The following is an 18,743-nucleotide window of genomic DNA, read 5'->3' as shown; positions in this document are numbered from 1 at the left end:
ATTTTCATTTAAATTGAATAATAACCACCAATTGTTGAGTGTATCTGCTGAATGATAAGTCGCGATAAAAATGATTGATACCCTAAAATAGAAGTTGGACAATCCGCATTACGGATTGCATTGTTTGTGCATTGGTCAATAGAACTGGAAAGTGCCATTGAACCATTGTATCCCGGAAACAACTGAGCACTTATATCGTGCGGGTTGTCAATCTTTCAAACTTAGGTACAGGTACAGGTGCTTAGCAGATGGTAGTCTTTCGCCAAGGACTATATGGTTTAGCCAATGATTAGACAAGAGCTAGCGCGGCAAAGTGACTAGAGTGGAGACCAGTTCAGCGCGCACGATCGAGTGCCGAAGCCACCGTCACTCGAAACTGTGGTCTTCACTCTAGTTGCTTTGCGTTTTCGCAAGCTAAGCCACGATGGCCTTAGCGAAAGGCTAAGCAGATGGGCACGTCGGAATTTACAGGCCAAACCAAAGATAATAATAAACTTTACAATTAAATGTCGCTATCTGTTGTTGACAGCCTCTGTTGTATGGGATATCTTCACAATGGATGCCAAACTGCATTGTCTTCCTTAAAAATTATTACAAAGTTTGCGCAATGTAAACGATAATGCACAACTGAAAGATATGTTTGATTAAATGGTTATTTATATGGCTATTGAGTAAAGACCAAAAAAGAGTCCGGGGCTACAATTAAGACAGTTTAATTATACATTGTATAAAACAATGTTAATAGCCACGATATACGAAATACAAGTACCAACATCTACAACTAATTTAGCGTCACATTATATATAAATTATATGATTTGAACTTTGCAGATATTTTCCCTATACCCATAGGCATAACGTTTACAAATAAGTCGTATTTGCCTTTGTGAAGTATGCAGGACACAAGAGGGCGCTTTTTTGAAAGAGAAAACTCCAAAATCACCCTGCCACATGTATTGTGTTCGCCGTACTCAAAAAGGGCTAACGCTTTTTTACATATTTACATATGTATATACTGGTATATGAATCATATTGTTTTAAAAAAAGCTTTACATTATTGAGATACTGGTATTTCAGACACATGTGTATATGTTGAAGTTGCAACAAACGTCTAGATAACTCTTTGCCCCTCTAATGAGACCTGGGCCATCTTTCAACTCCATGTTTTAGTCAGCTTCAGTGTCGTTGCCGGATCGTGGCCCCTGTGAACAAGAAAAAGATAATATTGTGACTATTGAGTGGTTGTTATCCCCATGAGAAAATGGTGATCAGTTAAATAATTAAAACAAATCCTTATTTACCTTAAATTAGAGGTATACAACTGTAAATGATTGAATTAATTTCGATGATACCATACCAAGAACATTATACCTTCTTGTTGTTAGCATTGTTGTTTCCGAAAATGTTAGCATTCTTTCCGAAAGGTGCAGCCACGGGGGGCTCGATCTGATGGGCGCCTTCCTTGGACGGGGTAGGACCCTGCTCCCTGCGTAACTCCGTAAACTCCATATTCAGGTCACCGACAAACTTAGCGAGCTCTGCCTTGTCCTCCTTCAGTCTCTGGAGGCTGTTCAGAAGAGAACGTTTCTCCTCTTGGAACCCACGAATGACGTCGTTCAACTCAGCCTCCTGGCGTTCCTTCTCCTTTATCTCTTCCAACCGAGAGTTTGTCAACTCCTTGATTTCGGAACGCAGAGCAGCTACGTTGTCCTCAAGCTTTGAGGAGCTTTGCTCTAATTTTGCAGTCCCTTCGCCGAGCTCGCTCACCTGTCTCGACAGCTGGTCCCTCTCTTGGCGCACTCCGCGGAGATTGTCTTCAAGACATGATACGTCTGCCTGGAGTCGACTGTTGAGCTCTTTAAGATTCTCCCTTTCGTGGTCACGTTCCGTCAATTCGGCCGAGTGGAGGGTCTTCAGATGCTCAATCTCCTCTTGCAGTCTGGTCACAGCTTTCTTCAGCGTGGAAGATTCCGCGTGCAAAATGTCTGCCTCTTCGCGGAGCTGGTTTACTGTTTGTGTCAGTTCTTCTTCATTTTCATCAAGTTCGGAGACAGTTTCTTTCAGAGCTGTGTTCTCTTTTTGGAGCCTGCCAATATCGTCTGCCAGCTTCGCGTTCTGCTGGTCTCTCGTCCACAATTCTCCTATGTGGGTGCTTTTAATCTCCTCGATCCTAAACTGGAGTGCTACCAAATCATCTCTCGATTCTGAACACTCTTTCTCTAAACGAGCCTTGTCTTCGCCAAGCCGTTCGACATTATCGTTTAGGGTTCTGTTTTTTTCTTGAAGGTCGCTGATAGTCTTGTTCAGTTTGGCTTCCTTGGTGTTTTTGGCTACCATCTCCTTCGCGTGGCTTCCAGTAAGATTCTCTATCTCTACTTTGTGAGCTGCTATCGTGTACGATAGTGTTGATGGGTTCCCCTTTGGGCTTGTCTTTTTGCTAAGATCAGCCACTTTATTTTCGAGATCAGCTTTCTCTTGCTCCAAAGCCGGTACCTTGTCCGACAGGAATTTGTTCTCTTCTCGGAGATTTAGAATAGCATCTGTTAACTCTTCTTCTTTTTTATCTCTCGCAGTCAGTTCCTTCCCGTGCCTGATTTCGAGGTCGCCAATCTTATCGTGGAGCTCAGTCACTTTAAATTCGAGATCATCTTTCGTTTGGCTCAAAGTCTGTACCTTGTCTGTCAGGCATTTGGAATCTTCCTGGAGATTAAGAATAGTTTCAGTAAGTTGTTCTTCTTTCTTGTCCCTCGCCGCCAGTTCCTCACTGTGTTTAGCTCCTAGCTGTTCGATCTCATCTTGGAGTCCGCCTATGGTGCCATTCAGCTCAAGGATGGTGTTATTCAGGCCAGTCTCAAGCCGATCTCTCCTTCCGACCTCGGCCAGGTGGCTGCTGATGAGGTCTGCGATCTCGCCCCGGAGTTTAGCAATTGTGTCCCTCATCTTGGCCGCGTCCTTATCCCTTTCAGAGATCTCGACCTCCTGGGTCTGCTTTAGAGTGCCGGTCTCATCAAAGAGGGTGGCAGCGCGGTCTGTCAGGTGGCTTGAATGATCGAGGAGCTCCTCGGCCCGGACGTCTATAGGGCGTAAATCATCCAACTTTTGATGCACCGTCGAGGTCTTCTCATTGGTTACACCCAGAACGCTGTCCAGGTGTTTCAGTCGGTCCTGGACATTGAATCTGTAATGAATATTAACATCCTGCATTGACATCATTTCAAAGTCAGAGTTTTATGAAGCCATCACAAGTTAAGTACAAGTTATCTACCCTCATCTTGCCTCTAAATGCAAATTGTTTCAAGCCTCAAGCTGTGGAGTTACTGGTCTCTGATTTGTATAGGGTGGGGTTTTTAGGGTGACTAATTTTAGAGGGCCCTCAATGGGTTTTTAATACATTAAAAAAACAACTAAATTTTGCTTCTCCCCAAAATTTATGAGCGTGGAGGGGGACAAAAGGGGGGGGGGGCATGGGAAGGACCTCCAGTGGGGTTGGGGGAGGGGTTGCCCCCATGCCCCGTTAGTTAACAAACTCTTCATTTTTGACGACTTCCGTCATTTTGACGACTTCCATAGTAAATACTTACTTGAATGCCAGGATGTCGTTCCTCAGCGTCTGAAGGTCCCTCGGTCGAGCGTTCTCGTTATTCTGCGACTCCGTGGATAAGTTGGCCTGGATGTAGCGGTGACTCACGAGCTGAAGCACTCGCTGAGGAGTTAACACACGTTGAGGGTTATTCAAGCCGAAAAATATTGCATGCTGTCTGTTGTGTTTTTCGTCACACCCACCAACCTCAATTAGAAGGTTGTATCGAGGCGGGAACCTCTCCTTGCGTAGCAGGTGTTCTTAAATTTGAGGTGGGCATGCATTGTGGCTGCACGTGAGGCCTTCGCAAGTTTGGTGCCTACATATTACTTTATTAATTATTTCGTATGACTGAGATAGTTATGTCATGATAATTATGGACGTCATACTTACGTCATAATCGTCTATTTCTTTCCTGGAGTGGATTTCTTTCTGAAATTTTAAGGAAAGCGAACGTTTTATTCCACTTTATGCACTAACATACATTTTGTTTCAATTTCCCAAATGATGAAAGTTGGCAACATTGTTATAAGGATTAGAATGCTACGCTCGAAGATCCATTATCGACACAAATTAGAATATAAGGCTTCATATGATAGTAATTGTCTCTAATACTTTTCCATTCATCTATTAACTGACAATTCTATCGAAACGTACCCGGTTGACCGGTTTGCGCCTCAACCCGACGATGTACAAGTAGATACGATAGAGGGTCTTGAGAGATGGGATCAGGTTGAAGGGAGGCGGGAGTGTTCCCACGGGTCGCAGGTAGGAGGCCCAGACAGCGGCACGGTGAAACTTCCACTCCGTGTCAGCATTTTCCTTTCATAACAGAAGCAAGGTAGTCCTTACAAGTATGTCTTTATTTGTTTCTATGAGGATCCGAAAACTTTCTACAATCGAGTTTATAGAAACCTGTACAAGCTTTACATTCACTGTGTGGACTTCCGAACAAAAGATGTCCACATAAACCAGGTAGCAGCGACGTTGTGTGGACTTGCCCACGTCCACAATCCTCCTCTCTGGAAACAGGTTCAGAGGTATCTTTGGGTTATATTTATGTGTGGCAAAATGAAGAGAAACACTAAAGGGAATCAAAAAAAAATTGGGTTGAAAGAGTTTTCAAAGTGTGAGGAATTTTTTTTTTCACAGGTTTTTCTCAATTACAGGAAAACAAAGGAATGTCCGCACTAGGTATGTGACGTAAACATGGGTGTGGCTGATGGTGCATGTTTCCTTGGACATTCCATAATTTTACTTAAGCAAATTTGTAAGCATTGCTCGCTGTACCGTAAGTTTACAGTTACATTACCTAACTGCCCTTATTGACGAGAATTCTTTTTTTGGGGGGGGGGGGACTGCGAGCTGAAAACCATGATTTCATTTTCTTTCAAGGCACGATTGGAAGACGAAATACACGCCGTGAATAGTCACCAGTATATTTTTCATACCAAAGCTCTTAAAACACCATAGACAAAAACATAATCATTGATATACCTCTGTGCGATTGTACGTGTTGGACAGCATACCGATGAGGGCGTTCAACAGGACTAACACAGCCACAATCAGATAGCCGATGAACAGGAATGTGCCCACGCCCTCAGCGACCGAGTGCTTACCAGGCAGCTGAAATACATCGATCCCTATAAAACCGTAGAGCGACCAGTAGAGATCCTTCACGCTGGACAGGAACCTGTGGGGATTTCAAGAACACAACGAAGGTGGCGTATATGAAATCTGAACTCCGGTGAAAATGAATTCCACTTTTACCCTGTACTAAAATATCAGCCTAACTTGTGTCAGTGAGTTCTCACTGTACTATGGCCTATTCTGTGCGTCCGTTCTTATATGGTATTTTGAACATTATAAAGTCGAAAGGACGTCATTTTGTACCATTTCGTTAGCAGATTGCAAAGGTGACACATCTTGCCATTTAAGGGGTCTTTGCCCAGGGAAACAGATTCCATGTTGTACTACAGGAAGCCGAGATTTGAGGAATGTCTTTATTTTTCGAAACGTATCGGAGGTACATGTAAGGTTTGTTCAATACAAAATGTAAAGGCATACTCACGTAGAAAAACCCACGAGTAATTGGCAACTTGCCGGCTCCTCCCCCTGTTCGATGCAGGATCTTGTAGCTGACTGACCTGCTGAGTAGAAGTTCTGGAACAAACCGATGGCAAAGGCAATCCAAATAATCAGGAAGATGCCACAAAACTTGATGATGTCCCCTGTCATGTTACCTAGAGAGATGCGAAGCGGGCCCACGAAGTTACTAACGAGAAGAAGGTTCAGCATGCACAGGACTGCAACAGTGATGGTCACTCCGAACAAAGCACCAGCAACAATGCTGGGATCGAACGGACTCAGCCCAATGGTTTCTTCGAGTTCGTGCAAATGGTCTTGAAACGAGGACCCCACGTCCATTGACGGGCTACTCAAGGCGGTCTCGGTAGGGCCTCGGGGTCGGCAGCCAGACAACGCCTTTAACAGGATCCCATCTACGCCTCTGACTAACGAGTCATTCAGCTTTCCTCTGAGCTTGTTCACAGCTGATGTCACGTGATCCTGCAGATCATGCAGGTCTTGGTTGCTAAATGTATCTCGTACAGAGCGAGGCATTGGATTGTCATCAGGGGCCTGCAAGAATAAAATCCTCATTTTTTCAGATTTCTTTATTATTCAACTTCAGGCAGGGGCAGAATACTTTTGCCCAATTGGCCGCTGTTGAAAGCAGACGAGACCGGATTTTATCGGTCAATAGGTGGCGCCATTCTTAGTGGCTGAGAAACACACAATTCTGTTGCCAGGTAAATGATTTTGCCCGCAGAAAAAAACACCCTTCTTGCGACGCCCATGGCTGGAAAAGAGAGATTAACTTTTTTTTGCGAACCACAAGGTGGCGCTCCAACACATTCCCAATGTGTTTGACAATCTGCGAACTTACCTCACCGCCCCCGCTGAGCTGGAGGATAAAGACAGTAAAGTATAGCACCATGATTGCCAGTTCGTGTAGATTTACGCTGTCACCGACGTAATGGCCACATCCATACTTCGCTATCATCTTGATGTGTAACCAGGCTAAACCTAAAAGCCAAATGTAGAGGTCATCAAGTAATGTTATTGTTTTGACAATGCAAGCAGGGCTAAAAGACTAAACTCACCCAGTCAAACTGGACCTGAAAGTTTCATGCAGGTTAGGACATAATGTGTCAGTCAGTCAGTCAGTCTGTGACTCAGTCATTTAGAAGACAAAGGCTGGCCCTTCGGGTGCAGCCAAACAAAAAATGTAGGTGTTACTATGGAAAGTGACCACGTGAGATATCTCTCATAATATACTTTTGTAACCCGTGAGGAAATTACACAAACTCAACGAAATGCAGTAGTCACTGTGCATGTGGCGCTGGGTTTCTCTTTTACCACTCACCTATGACCCACACCAACATGAAGTTGTGAAGTAGCTCCACAGTGCGAGGGTGGGTGTGCTTATCGGCGACGGTACCTATGACGATGAAGAGTAAAAACGTGAAGCCAGATCCCGCCTTCATCATCATCATGACGTAACTGGAAATGAAAATGTCACGAAGCTCTTACTATTTACTAGCATTATTATTATCATTATTATTATTGTATTTATTTTAATTCTGGTAATGAAACCAACGATTCCTTAAAAGTACCCTAAGCACTTGTAGCTCGAAAGCCTGAAGAATCCTTTTGAGAGAAGTCAATGAAAAGAAATTACAGTTTTAGAGGTTGGAGGAAAAACCCAGAGGATTATTCTGAGGAAAACCCACGGAATCAGGCACGGACTGAAAACCCAATCCATATTGTCCCGGGCGGGACTCGAACCTGGGTCACAGCGGTGAAAGGCGAGGGAAGTACCACTACGCCAACCTGAGCATGAAAATAATTGCCTTGTCAAATTATATGCCAGAGTATCCCGAGAAATCGAGTCCATCACAAGTCCATCACAAATCCACTCACAAGTAATTCACGAGTCCAGTCACAAGTCCAGTCGCAAGAATCAATGGAAGAACAATAGCCTTTGTTCATTTGAATATAGCTTGTGACTTGACATTGGACTGGGGGACTTGTGATGGACTTGCAGGTGACGAGTCGATTACATCCCTGTTATAAGCTTAGCTAATATTTCTAAGATCAGTCACAAGTTTTCTGTATGATCATTTGGCTTGTAACCTGTTTTGTGCCTTGGAAATACCTGAGCCTTGATATGGACCTTTGTGGGTCAAGGAACGAGATTGTAAAAATCTGGATAGCCCATCGGCTGTTTGAAGTGAAGTCACCGTCCGCCATATTAATACCCCAAGAAAAAATAGATTTGCCAAAAAAATCATTGTAATTTCATTAACATGAACACGTTTTGCTCAACGATTTTTTTTCTTTCAAAATAATTTAAAGGGCAATAAAAAAAAAAAAAAACTTTCTGTTTAGAAAAAAAAATGCAGTTTTAAATACTTTTAGACGACCCAATTTTAACTTTTTTTGAACAATGGGAGTGGTTGAGGCTGGTTCCCTCTCCACATTTGAATGGAGGGATCGGGAACCAGTGTGTGGCTTCACCTTTTGCACAGCTCAGAATGGCCGACAAGCTATCCGGATATTTTACAGGGAGATATATTAAGTGAATTGTACCTATAAGAATATCCATATACTCACGGGAGCCGCGCGAATTGGACCACTCGCCGCGTGGGCACGAAAATGTAGAGGAGGCAGATGATGGGGTAGCCCAGCAAGACGAAGAGGATGAGGAGGACCTGGTAGAGCAAACCTCGCTCGTTCCAGTCCAGGAGATTCCTGTAGAACTGCACTATGATTGCCTTCTGGGAATGAGGGTGAGCTATGAACTGAAGATAGACAAGAAGGACACCAAATTTTGGGTGCTGATTGAAGCTACATGATATTGAAACCAAGCCAGAAAGGAGCCCTATATTCTACACGTTGCCGACAGCGAGTTCAGATTCTGCCAGTGTTATTGTGTGCTGGTTATGTGATTACATTCCCCAGAGAAGAATTTGTCCGCAACAATTTAATTTAAGTTTAAAGGTAGAGTAGATCATTTGCATCTATTCAAAAAGCAACTGGCCAAAGAGTATTGGTTTAAAGATAGTAGTGGCACTAAACTCCCTGTGAACTTATTCCTTCTGGCATGCTGGAACTCATCATTTTGTGGTATTCAACAATTATTCATCAAAACTAGTCAGGCAAAGACAAAAAAATAAGAAAGACATCCGACCTCTTTCTGCTGGTGTTTGATGGCTTCAAACAGTTTAGCCAATGGATGTTGCTTGCCTTCCACGTCACGGTACTTGTCTGTGTTGTGGTATCGGAACAGGGCCAGGATCTGATGAGAAGGCACAATGAGAACGTATTGAACGAAGGCTTGTGTGCAGCCAACCATAGTTTATCACAAACCATCACAAGTCATCGGATGTCATCACAATCATCATAAGGCAATCACAAGGTATTTGATATCAAGACAAAAGGCAAACTATTCAAATGACGTCATTGCTAAAGGCACTGTTATTGCTATTGTTCGTTCCATTCACTGTTCATTGACCTCGGATAATCTGATTGATTTGACAACTGAGATGTATAGATGATGTAAAGATCTCTAGTACACTCTAAATAGTCCCCGGACAGATTGCCTTGACTGTCATCAGGAGATGAGCGTCTCATGATAGTCGCAGAATGGCGACAGAAAAGCCGAGCTTGCACCCTGGCTTCTCTAAGAAGCCCCTCTCTCTTTTTTTATAACCATTGTCACAATTGGTGTACAGCTAACTCATCTCAATTTAAAAACCAAATAGGCCAATAAAATCCGGCAACTCACCTCTTCAGTAGAGCTAGACTCCCCCAGTAGCTCCCCAGCAAAGACCTCCACGCTGCGGGCCATCTGCTCGTACTCGGCCCCGAAGTCCTCCCACGTCTTGCTAAGCGTCTTCAATTTGGCGCTCATCTGGAAGGCGTGGCCGAAGATGTCTGTCTGGGTGGCCAGCATGTATGCGGGCTGGGAGAGGGCGCGGTAGATGTGGAGGGTAGAGATGGCCTGGGTCAGGGTCACGTCGCCTCCTTGAGACAGCGAGGGCTCGGTGATTCTGGCACCGAGATCAATGAGCAGCTGTTGGTGTAGGCCATGAGATGTATTCTTACTCTTGCGGTTGCCTTGAAAGTATTTTAGCCCTGAAGGCCAAAGTGCTCCGTTTTGATGTCAGAGTATATTTTTTTTGGATTCCCCATTAACTTTATGTTCGGTGTTTTCTTTTTCGGCTTTGGATGATCCGGAACTCAAAAAACATTATGTTTAAAGTGGAGTGGTATCTGAGCATTGCGATTGGTGAAAAATTGGTCTGGTCAAGATTCTTCATTGCTGTACAAAAAGAGTCATAATCAAGCCATCACGAGACGATGAGTCATCCAGTCTCGAGTCACGACAAGCCACTCAAATGAGCTATGATAAAGGGTTTTTGTTTAATAGCCGTTGTTATGTCATCATCTCTTTTTATGACACCGAACATTTCACCTTACTTGTGATTAAATCACTGATTTGATTTGTGACCAACTTAATTCTACCTAAATTACAACTCTGGTTGTTGTCTCATCAATCCTATCCCGTTTCTTTTTTACTGCGACCAACTTCGTCTCTCTCCCTTTCAGCTGTTTTCTTTTCACAATTTTGGTTTCATGAAAACTTCATTTCACGAACTCTTAATTTAAACTAACACGCATGATCTAAGTACCTTCACCGTGCTGAAGTTATTCCTCTGAGCAGCCAGAATCAGAGGCGTGACAGCAGGATGGAAATCATCATTGTCACTGGTACCCGTCAGAACGTCCTCTCGAATATCCTAAAAGATGAAGGAAAAAACTTGATTAGAATATGGAATATCCCCTTGTACAGCATGCGAGCAGATTCCGTGATTAACTATGCAAACAAATCTGTGTCTATTAAGCTTGACCTCGAGATTCTGACTATTCATCAGCGGACGCCTTCTTAACTGGTCTTCGGTATTAACCGTTGTTTTATTACAAAAACTTGGCATCCAAAGTGGCCAATCAACAGCTTAGTCCACAATTCTGATCGAAATGACGTCATGTTTCTAAACTCGACTCCGGATTGGATGGCGCGCGGGGTTGCATAAAATTCGCATATGTTAGAATATATCAGACGTTCTACCGTTGCTCGGTACACGTCCTAAGACTAAACGGGTCTATCAAAAAGGGGGTAATCGATGAAGTACGCGAGTTGGAATTTGAATGAAAGCTGGAATTCATTAACTGCCATTTCCTTTTTAGACTAACTACCTTCTTTTTACCCAGTATTACTGGCAAGCAGAACGTGGCAACCAAATAACTTAGACAAACAAGCAAGCATCCACGCAAACAAGTAGAGAAGACCATTATTATTGTTGTCAATGTTTCATTGTTTTCGTTTGAAGCAACAAAAGTGCTCAAAATCTAAAGATGGATGCTTAACAACTAACATGGTGAAGTGTTAGCTCTGTGAATGCTGTATCGTTTGAGAAAACACAATATTCTGGATCTCAATTTCAATTCAAAAGTTGCTGAGTCATGAAACAATCCCAAAATCAGCATTCGGGTCATGATTCTCATTCAGCCGACTGTTGCTGAATGATGTAACACACTGAATTCACGAACCGACGATTCTCGCCGATAATAACAACGCGCTTGCACCCATTCACGGATTCGCCCAATCACAAACCAGTTAACTGAAAACAGACATTTCCAAAAATGGGTCACTTGACGCATCTTTGGGAATGACCCTTTTTATTATTTTCTTCAAAATGACATGATGTCAGAAGGAATAATTTCACAGGGAGTTTAGTGTCATTACTATATCTTGAACCAAGTAAGCTTTTTTAACAATAATTTGTTCGGTTATATACTTTTTGGATACTTAGATGCAAATGGTTTACTCTACCTTCAAACATAAGAAACACAAAACAAAAGCTAAATGTTCACCAGAATATTTTTGGTCCCATAAGGCTGAGTCAAGTGCTCTCTTTGTAGCAATGTCACTGACTGTCACTTAATTGTGACTTAGACAGTTAAGCCCACCTTGGACAGAACTAGAACCCTTAGGACCCCCCAAACCTTAACCCAAATCCCTCAGACCCCATTGGTTTCGAGCCACTTTTACTAGGCTATTTTTTTTCTTTAATCAAATACATGAATCACAACCGCGTTAACCCAGTAAATTTATCACCATGAACATGTCAGTTCGAACAAAAATGGCCGAACTTGTCTGTAACTACATGCATACAGACGAAAAATGCATACAAAATGCCCGCATACTCAGTCAAGCTAACGTTCTTTACGAATCAACACAATTAATGTTCAAGGCCAAAGCACAATTCTTCTTCTGTTGTGGCTGTCTGCCGAAAAACCAGTAATCCTCAAACAGGAGTTTCTGCAAACAGCCACGTCACAAATGAAATGAACGTGCACTCTAAAAAGGCATTCAACTGAAATCACCTTTGTCAAATTCATGAACGCCTAAAATGGCATACTTCCCACAGCGCGGTCTTTAGAGCGAATTCGTTGAACCGAATTCAGTACATAAGGGCACCAGAATCTTTCGGAAGCGACATCGAGGTAACGCGCTATAGCAGATTGCTGGGCTTAAATTTGCATTTTGGGTTCCAACCAAAGATCTTTGGCGGAGCCAGGAGGGGTGTGCGCAGGGGCGGCGCAATAATAAAATTGTGCCCCTCTCGAGATGGAAAATTGGCCCCTAAAAATAAAAGTGCTCTTCCCGCGAATAAAATTGTCACTGAACTGGCCATCAAAAGCAACAGTGCTCCTCTCGCGATAACAAAAAATGGTCTTGCTAGATAACTATAGGTAAAAGAAACACAGGAGCAAGATTGAAAACGTATTCATAATTTGTTCCTTGTCATATAGGTTTATTGTGAAATGAACAGGACCATATTCTTTTCCTCCACTTTCACACTGACGGAAGGTGCCCCTTTTTCTGAGCATAGTGCCCCTTTTGGTGTTGCCCCCCCCCCAGTTTGAAAAGCGTTCCGCCGCCCCTGGGTGTGTGTGCGTGTTCATGGTGTAAATCGAGGACACACACGTGCACCATCATCGATGAATTGAGGACAGGAACCAAATCGAGGACGACCTCGATTAGAAAACGCGCACAAAACCAACGAGAGCTGTTGCAAAAAAGTTAAGAGTATAAGCAAAGGAAAAAGGAAGAGGAACAATAGAAAATCCTCCATTTACACCATAGACATGGGTGTGTTTGTGTGTGTGGGTGGGGGGGGGGGAGGAGGGGTGGTCATTGGGGGGATCAAACCCCGTCTTTGTTTTTGTTTTTTAGCCCCTCAGCAACCCCCTTCACTCCCTTCCTCCACTTTTCAGCAAACACTGTGGTTCCATTGGGGAAAAAAAGCATGTTTGAAATTCTTCCCCTGTTTGATTTCTTCATCTTCACTAGTCGTGTCATATATTGTGTCTTTGGACCATCCCATCCTCTAGTTTTAATCTAACAAAAATTATAGAAAATAAACAAACTGTTCATAGTTAAAGTCAAACACGTAGTACACAATACAATCACTGATACGACTTCATTGCTTGCCATTGCGGCAGCCAATCCGAGTATGAAGCCACTTATTCTCCAAGGTTCTTCTTGTAGGACCAGGGTTTATTAATTAAATGGACTATGAGAACGAGGTTGCATATTCAAAATATTCTCGATATGATTCTTTCTGGGTTAAGAGCATACCTATGTGATTTCATCCCGGGCTATCTTACTCAAAAAATGCAGGCGGGTCTAGAGTGAATTCGAAGGAGGGAGGGGGGCGTATATAGGAAGTTTTCGTATACTCACCTCATGAGCTTCAATGTAGCGGCAAATAGCCTTGATTGCGTCATCGAAGGCGACATCGATGCCACGGATGAGGGCGTCCCCTAGTGGTATGTCAAAACTCAGCAGTGCATTGATTATATCTGCGGGAAAAAATAGTATGGCGAGTTAAAACCGAATTCCAACTGCGTACGTGTGAATTCATGCTGATGTTAATCGGTCGTCCATCCTTAAAAACTCTCCAATCAGATTGAGATAACGCGCGTGTGGCGCAGAGTACGCGCGCGTATGCATTTGCAAATGAACGCGCACGTTTCTCATGTAGTTTGTAGGCGTAGGGTGGCAATGACGGCAATGTGTCCTTCAATAAGATTTATGCTTGCAGTTGTTGCCGCTGAGGGCGTACTTAGTCAATCCCCTTTGCCGTGTACTACACATGTATTTATTTTATTACTCTATTTTACCTCAGGTCAAATGCAATCAATACAGAAGCGTACAGCTGCCCACACCACGCATAGTGGCCTTTTGCCGAAATCTCTTTTTCAATACGACGAACACGATACACAATCGACAATGCTTCTTTTCACGATTCATCTCAAGGAAGACAATGCTATTACTGTTCGTTGCAGCTATAACTCAAGATGAAATATAAAGGTTTAGCTAGCTATTGATGGGAATTTTTGTTTTTTGTTTGCGTGTCGATGTCAAAGTTATTAAGCTTCTTTCTCTCAAAAAAAAGTCGGGGGTCACCTGCAGCTGGTTTCCAGACTTATTAACGACGCGAACTTTCAGGTCTTGTGTTCATTCAACAGTAGTTTCTTTTCTACCAACATTGCGATATAATCATGTACATGAACATGCTAAAAACATGTAAACTAGAGAATAGTAACATCAGATTCCACTGTTGTGAATTCCCCCTTGAGTGTTCACTTGTAAATCGTTCTAAAACATTCACAATTAAGTTAGGCGTCTTACCTGGCTGTGTTATAGGAAATCGCACATGTAAACAAAACGCGAGTTTAGGCCTATACAGGGAAGGTGCAAAAAGAAGCCAGAGGAAACCCACCTTTGACAGCGATTTTCACCTACTTGTGGAGCATATTTCAAAAATTAATTTTAATGGTATTAAAATATTGATCTCTAAACATAAGTGACGAAAAATGATTGCAAATCCATATTTTGTCGCCGAGATGTGGTAGTTTAAAAATGTCATGTGCCAAACCTGTTTGTCCAGGGACGGCTTTATTCCACCCGCTTGACTGAGCTCCGGAGCTTGATTTGAAGACAAAAAACACTTTACAGTACAGGTACACGTGGACTAGTGATTTTGGTGACTTGAACTCAAATTAGCATAACACTATTCTTGCGATTTTTTTTTAAGATTTGTTTTACCATGTATGGTCGAAGAGCTATATACTTCACTACATTATATAAACAAAAACCCAGTTCAAATAAGTTAAGTAAGTAGGTTAAAATTCCTGTCAAAAGTGGGTTTCCTTTATACTGGCTCCGTGCATTGCTGAGACCTAAATGCCCATTTATGACCTTTAGTTACCGGCCTAAGTAAACCGTTATATAACAAGTGGGGTAACAGTGCCAGTTGAATATGAATTGCATAACTTCTCATGACATGGATCAATTTCAGTAATCCTTTTTAAAATGAGTTCAAGAACGTGCTCGTTTAATATAGGCTTCGTTGGTGTGTCAAATTCAATTGCTTTTTAAGGGTGGAAAGTCATTATTAATCCAGGTCACTTTCTTTATTACTCACCCTGTATTCTCCAATGGAAATTATTTGGCAGTAGGCGACAAGGACTATTTTTTAATAGCCTTTTTGAAAGCATTGTTAAGTTGTATTCTCTTTAATACAGGAGGTCACCTTTGGTACATGTGTTCGTGTGGTATTGCACGTCAGCATAACTTTTGTCAGGGTTATATGACCCTCAGGATTTAGGTCGTACAGTGAAAGGAAACATCCAGCCGAAACTAAATGCTAAACAATGCTCGATTTTGTGGATTTTCCAGGGATAAATCTCAGGGATTTTCCTTCTATGTACGTCTATAAAACCGAATATGTCTCCACCTTGTTCTCAGCTCATTATAGAAGTTTTTCTGAGCTTGTGAAGTTACTGTAGTGCCTATCCATTCTGGAGAAAATGAAACCACAGTTGGCGTCATTACCAGAAAAATTAAGATAATTAACAGCAAGGGCGGGTCCGGGGGGAGGTGGCCGGGCCAACGGGGGCCATGCCCCCCCCCCCAAAAAAAAGAACCCAATTTTGGGTGTTTTTTTAAGTGACGTCGCAATAAAGGCAGGCCCGTCACTGCCTACACCACCATCTTTTCCCCAAAAAAAATTGGTTAAAGTGGTCAGAAAATCTAGGAGCCCCAAAACAAATAAAAATACACCGTATTTTTTTGAACCACTTTTTGGGGGACCAACATTTATTTTGTTGGCCCCTACCCCCCAATTGTGTTCTGGATCCGCCCGTTGATTAACAATATTCCTTTCTGCAAACTTACCGAGATAACCATCCGTAATGGCGTCAGCATAGAGGGTCAGGTTCTCTTCGTTCCTCCAGTCCCGTAGCCATCCCATCTCCTGCCATTCCGCCAGTAGCTCGCCTAGTTTCAGCCCGTTCCCTGTCTCGATCACCCCGCGCAGCTCGTCGTAGCGTGCGTTCTCTTTCTCGTAGTCCGACTCCCCGGACGAGGACGAGAACGCGGAGCGGTCCTCGTCCGCTGCTGCCGCCGGGAAATTGGTTGCGATCCCCGGTAGGCTCGTTTGCTCGTTCCTCGCTAGCAGGACCTCCTCCATCAACTCCTGGTCCACCATAAGCTGGGTTAGGGAATCCGTGTCCATCCTAACGGTTCGTATAACGGCTGAAAAGGAGAACTGAACACGCCTTTAGTGTGCGTGTTCCCAACTCAATTGAGCAGTTTCTGTACATAGCTAATATATTGGAACAACCTACGTGACTTGCGGAACCTAATTTCTAAAAGACGACTATTATTGTATTGGCCGACATACCTGCACCCTATTCAACATGACCGACACAAAATAATATTGTTTGGCTCACCTTTGACTGCCCTTTCCAATGTTATGCACCGCTGAAGTTTACAGCCTGTTTGTATTTTTTCCTTCTAAAAACAGGGCCTATTCTGCGAAGGGAATAGCCTAACAAACGGGTGTTTGTAATTGTGCGTGCGAGTTGTGCATAAAAAACGTAACTGCCTTCACCTGATTATTACGAAATGCAAATTTACTGTGCAAATAAATGCATGCTAATTTACTGCATGAGTCGAGTAGACGCAATTCAAGTCGCTGGAAGGGCAATGCGCATCGCGAGGTGGGAGGAGGCAAGGGAGAAGGGGCGCTTGCCGCCCCCCCCCCCTCCCCGGAAAAGCAACACACACAAAAGAGGAGTGAAGTCATATTGCTATTAATTTAATACACATTTAACAAAATGGGCGTACACAGGAGTGTCAATGTCCCCCCCCCCCCCCTCCCGCTCACCCTCGAAAAAAATGATAAATTGAGAGTATGCTTGTACAAGGATTTTGGGGGGATAATGTGCTTCCCCCCCCCCCCCCCGGGAAAAAATCATGGTGACGCCCAAGCGAAAGGTGTCAACAGATATTCACAGAACTCTTGTTATTCAGATTTTCGGTTCGCATTAGCTGAAGCCATTCTTCATTGCGTGGGATATATAGCGCGTTCCAAAATACTGGTACCCGCAACATTTTTTTACGAGGCTCTAGCGTCGCACGGAAACACGTACCTGTCATATGAAAATCCGACTCCTACGGCAATCGGACTCCTTTTCCCTATTTTTGTTTTTTTTGTCACACATGACAGTCACTCACCTCCTATATATAGGCCTATAAAAAAAGCTATTATCATACTTACGCATGCGCAATGCTACAATGATTCCATATTTCTTGGAGTCGGATATTCACGCTACACCGCCATTATTATTATATCATTTAAAGCTTGGAATTTTAACTTTATCCCTGGTAAGTATTGGTTTGATTTTCAAGAGGGTTTTGAAATTATTCGTGTTGAAATAAAGTAATTTCAAAAACAAACTCAACCGATTTCAAGGAAAATCACTCATGCGCATTTCTAATGTGGAAATGCTTTATTACGTTAATAATGATGTCACGATCTCGTTGCCTTTTACTTTCTGTGTTTTTTTTTTCGTAGACTTCACATTTGCGACGTCACTTAAAACAAATTGGGCTCGCATGGCCCCATAATGGTGGGAGCGTACTACTCAACACCATGGGAATGAGGTTGGCCAATAGGCGGCCAAGCGAGGATTAAAGAAGAGCGCCGAGTGACTTTTTACTTGCAGGCCCATCAGCGGTATAATCTTCATCACGGGAACAAGATTAATATTTTACAGGCAGGCCATTACACTATTTCGTTGACGTCGTAACTTCTTTTACTGTGGAGTATTCAGAATCTACTTTTTGGTGAAAACAGATCTTTGTAAAAAGATTCAACTTCGTGTATATAAACGTGACTTGATTTCTGACAGCAATATTTGCCAAACTTTCAGCTTAAGAATAAACAGAAATGGATTTTTACACTTAGTTTTCACAAAAACAAACATGTATGGTGTTTGAGCATCATTATGGTGACCAAGAACCTCTTCAATGGATCGAAGGAAAAAGAAAGATTCACAATACAGTGCGCCACCTAGAGACTGCCCAAATAACGCCTTAATATGGCCTTATGGGCCTTATTCACGAGTCGGCCATATTGAATTGAAAGTTAGGTAAAATCTTAATTTTTGGGACTTGCGAAAGAAATGAAAGGAAGTTAATTTATAATCAATTTCATGTTGCTTCAATAAATTATTTTCAATTCGTAATGAAACCTCCCCTAATGTTTAAAGCCATGTTTAAAAAAAAATGACAGTAAAATAAGGCTGCATTGTGTCTGCATAAATAGTCTGGCGCCATCCCATTAAACACTTAACAATTAATGAAACATATTTGGGGAACTCGACATAAATGGCCAACTTGTATATAAGGCCCATGGGAAAACGCGACAAGCAAAACTGTTTGCCTTTTGCAATGAATAAGACCTCAGCGGGTTTATTTTTTGCGACGATGAAGTAATGATGCATGTATGCATTGGTATCATGAAGGGGTAATTTCCAGCACAACACTCTTGGTAACCGTATACCTTTTAAAAATCGTTGCAATGCTGTTTTTTTAATATAATTCTACTCTCCATTTTATTTTTAATGCACCAGACAGGTTCTCGACTAATAGCCACTCGGTCCAAAGCATGATGAAG

At 42.7% G+C, this 18,743-nt stretch overlaps 1 protein-coding gene across 1 annotated transcript; it reads right to left on the bottom strand.

Moving 5' to 3' along the window:
* Positions 1-697: 697 nt before the first annotated feature.
* On the bottom strand, positions 698-16,673 carry LOC119732071. Its single transcript, XM_038205440.1, has 16 exons — positions 16,513-16,673; positions 15,956-16,338; positions 13,457-13,575; positions 10,338-10,445; positions 9,431-9,718; positions 8,834-8,941; positions 8,257-8,444; positions 7,007-7,143; positions 6,527-6,666; positions 5,651-6,219; positions 5,077-5,272; positions 4,237-4,401; positions 3,973-4,011; positions 3,581-3,702; positions 1,371-3,177; positions 698-1,201 (listed from the first exon to the last, which is right to left on the bottom strand). Exons 2-16 carry the CDS (start codon positions 16,293-16,295, stop codon positions 1,166-1,168), a joined length of 4,362 nt encoding a protein of 1,453 aa, XP_038061368.1. The 5' UTR covers positions 16,296-16,338; positions 16,513-16,673; the 3' UTR covers positions 698-1,165.
* Positions 16,674-18,743: the final 2,070 nt, after the last annotated feature.

The sequence above is a fragment of the Patiria miniata genome, unplaced genomic scaffold (assembly GCF_015706575.1).
Source record: "Patiria miniata isolate m_02_andy unplaced genomic scaffold, ASM1570657v1 HiC_scaffold_24, whole genome shotgun sequence".
In the NCBI taxonomy this organism is placed as follows: domain Eukaryota; kingdom Metazoa; phylum Echinodermata; class Asteroidea; order Valvatida; family Asterinidae; genus Patiria; species Patiria miniata.
The sequence above is the reverse complement of the archived record's forward strand: the minus strand, read 5'-3'. Positions and strand labels throughout refer to the sequence as shown.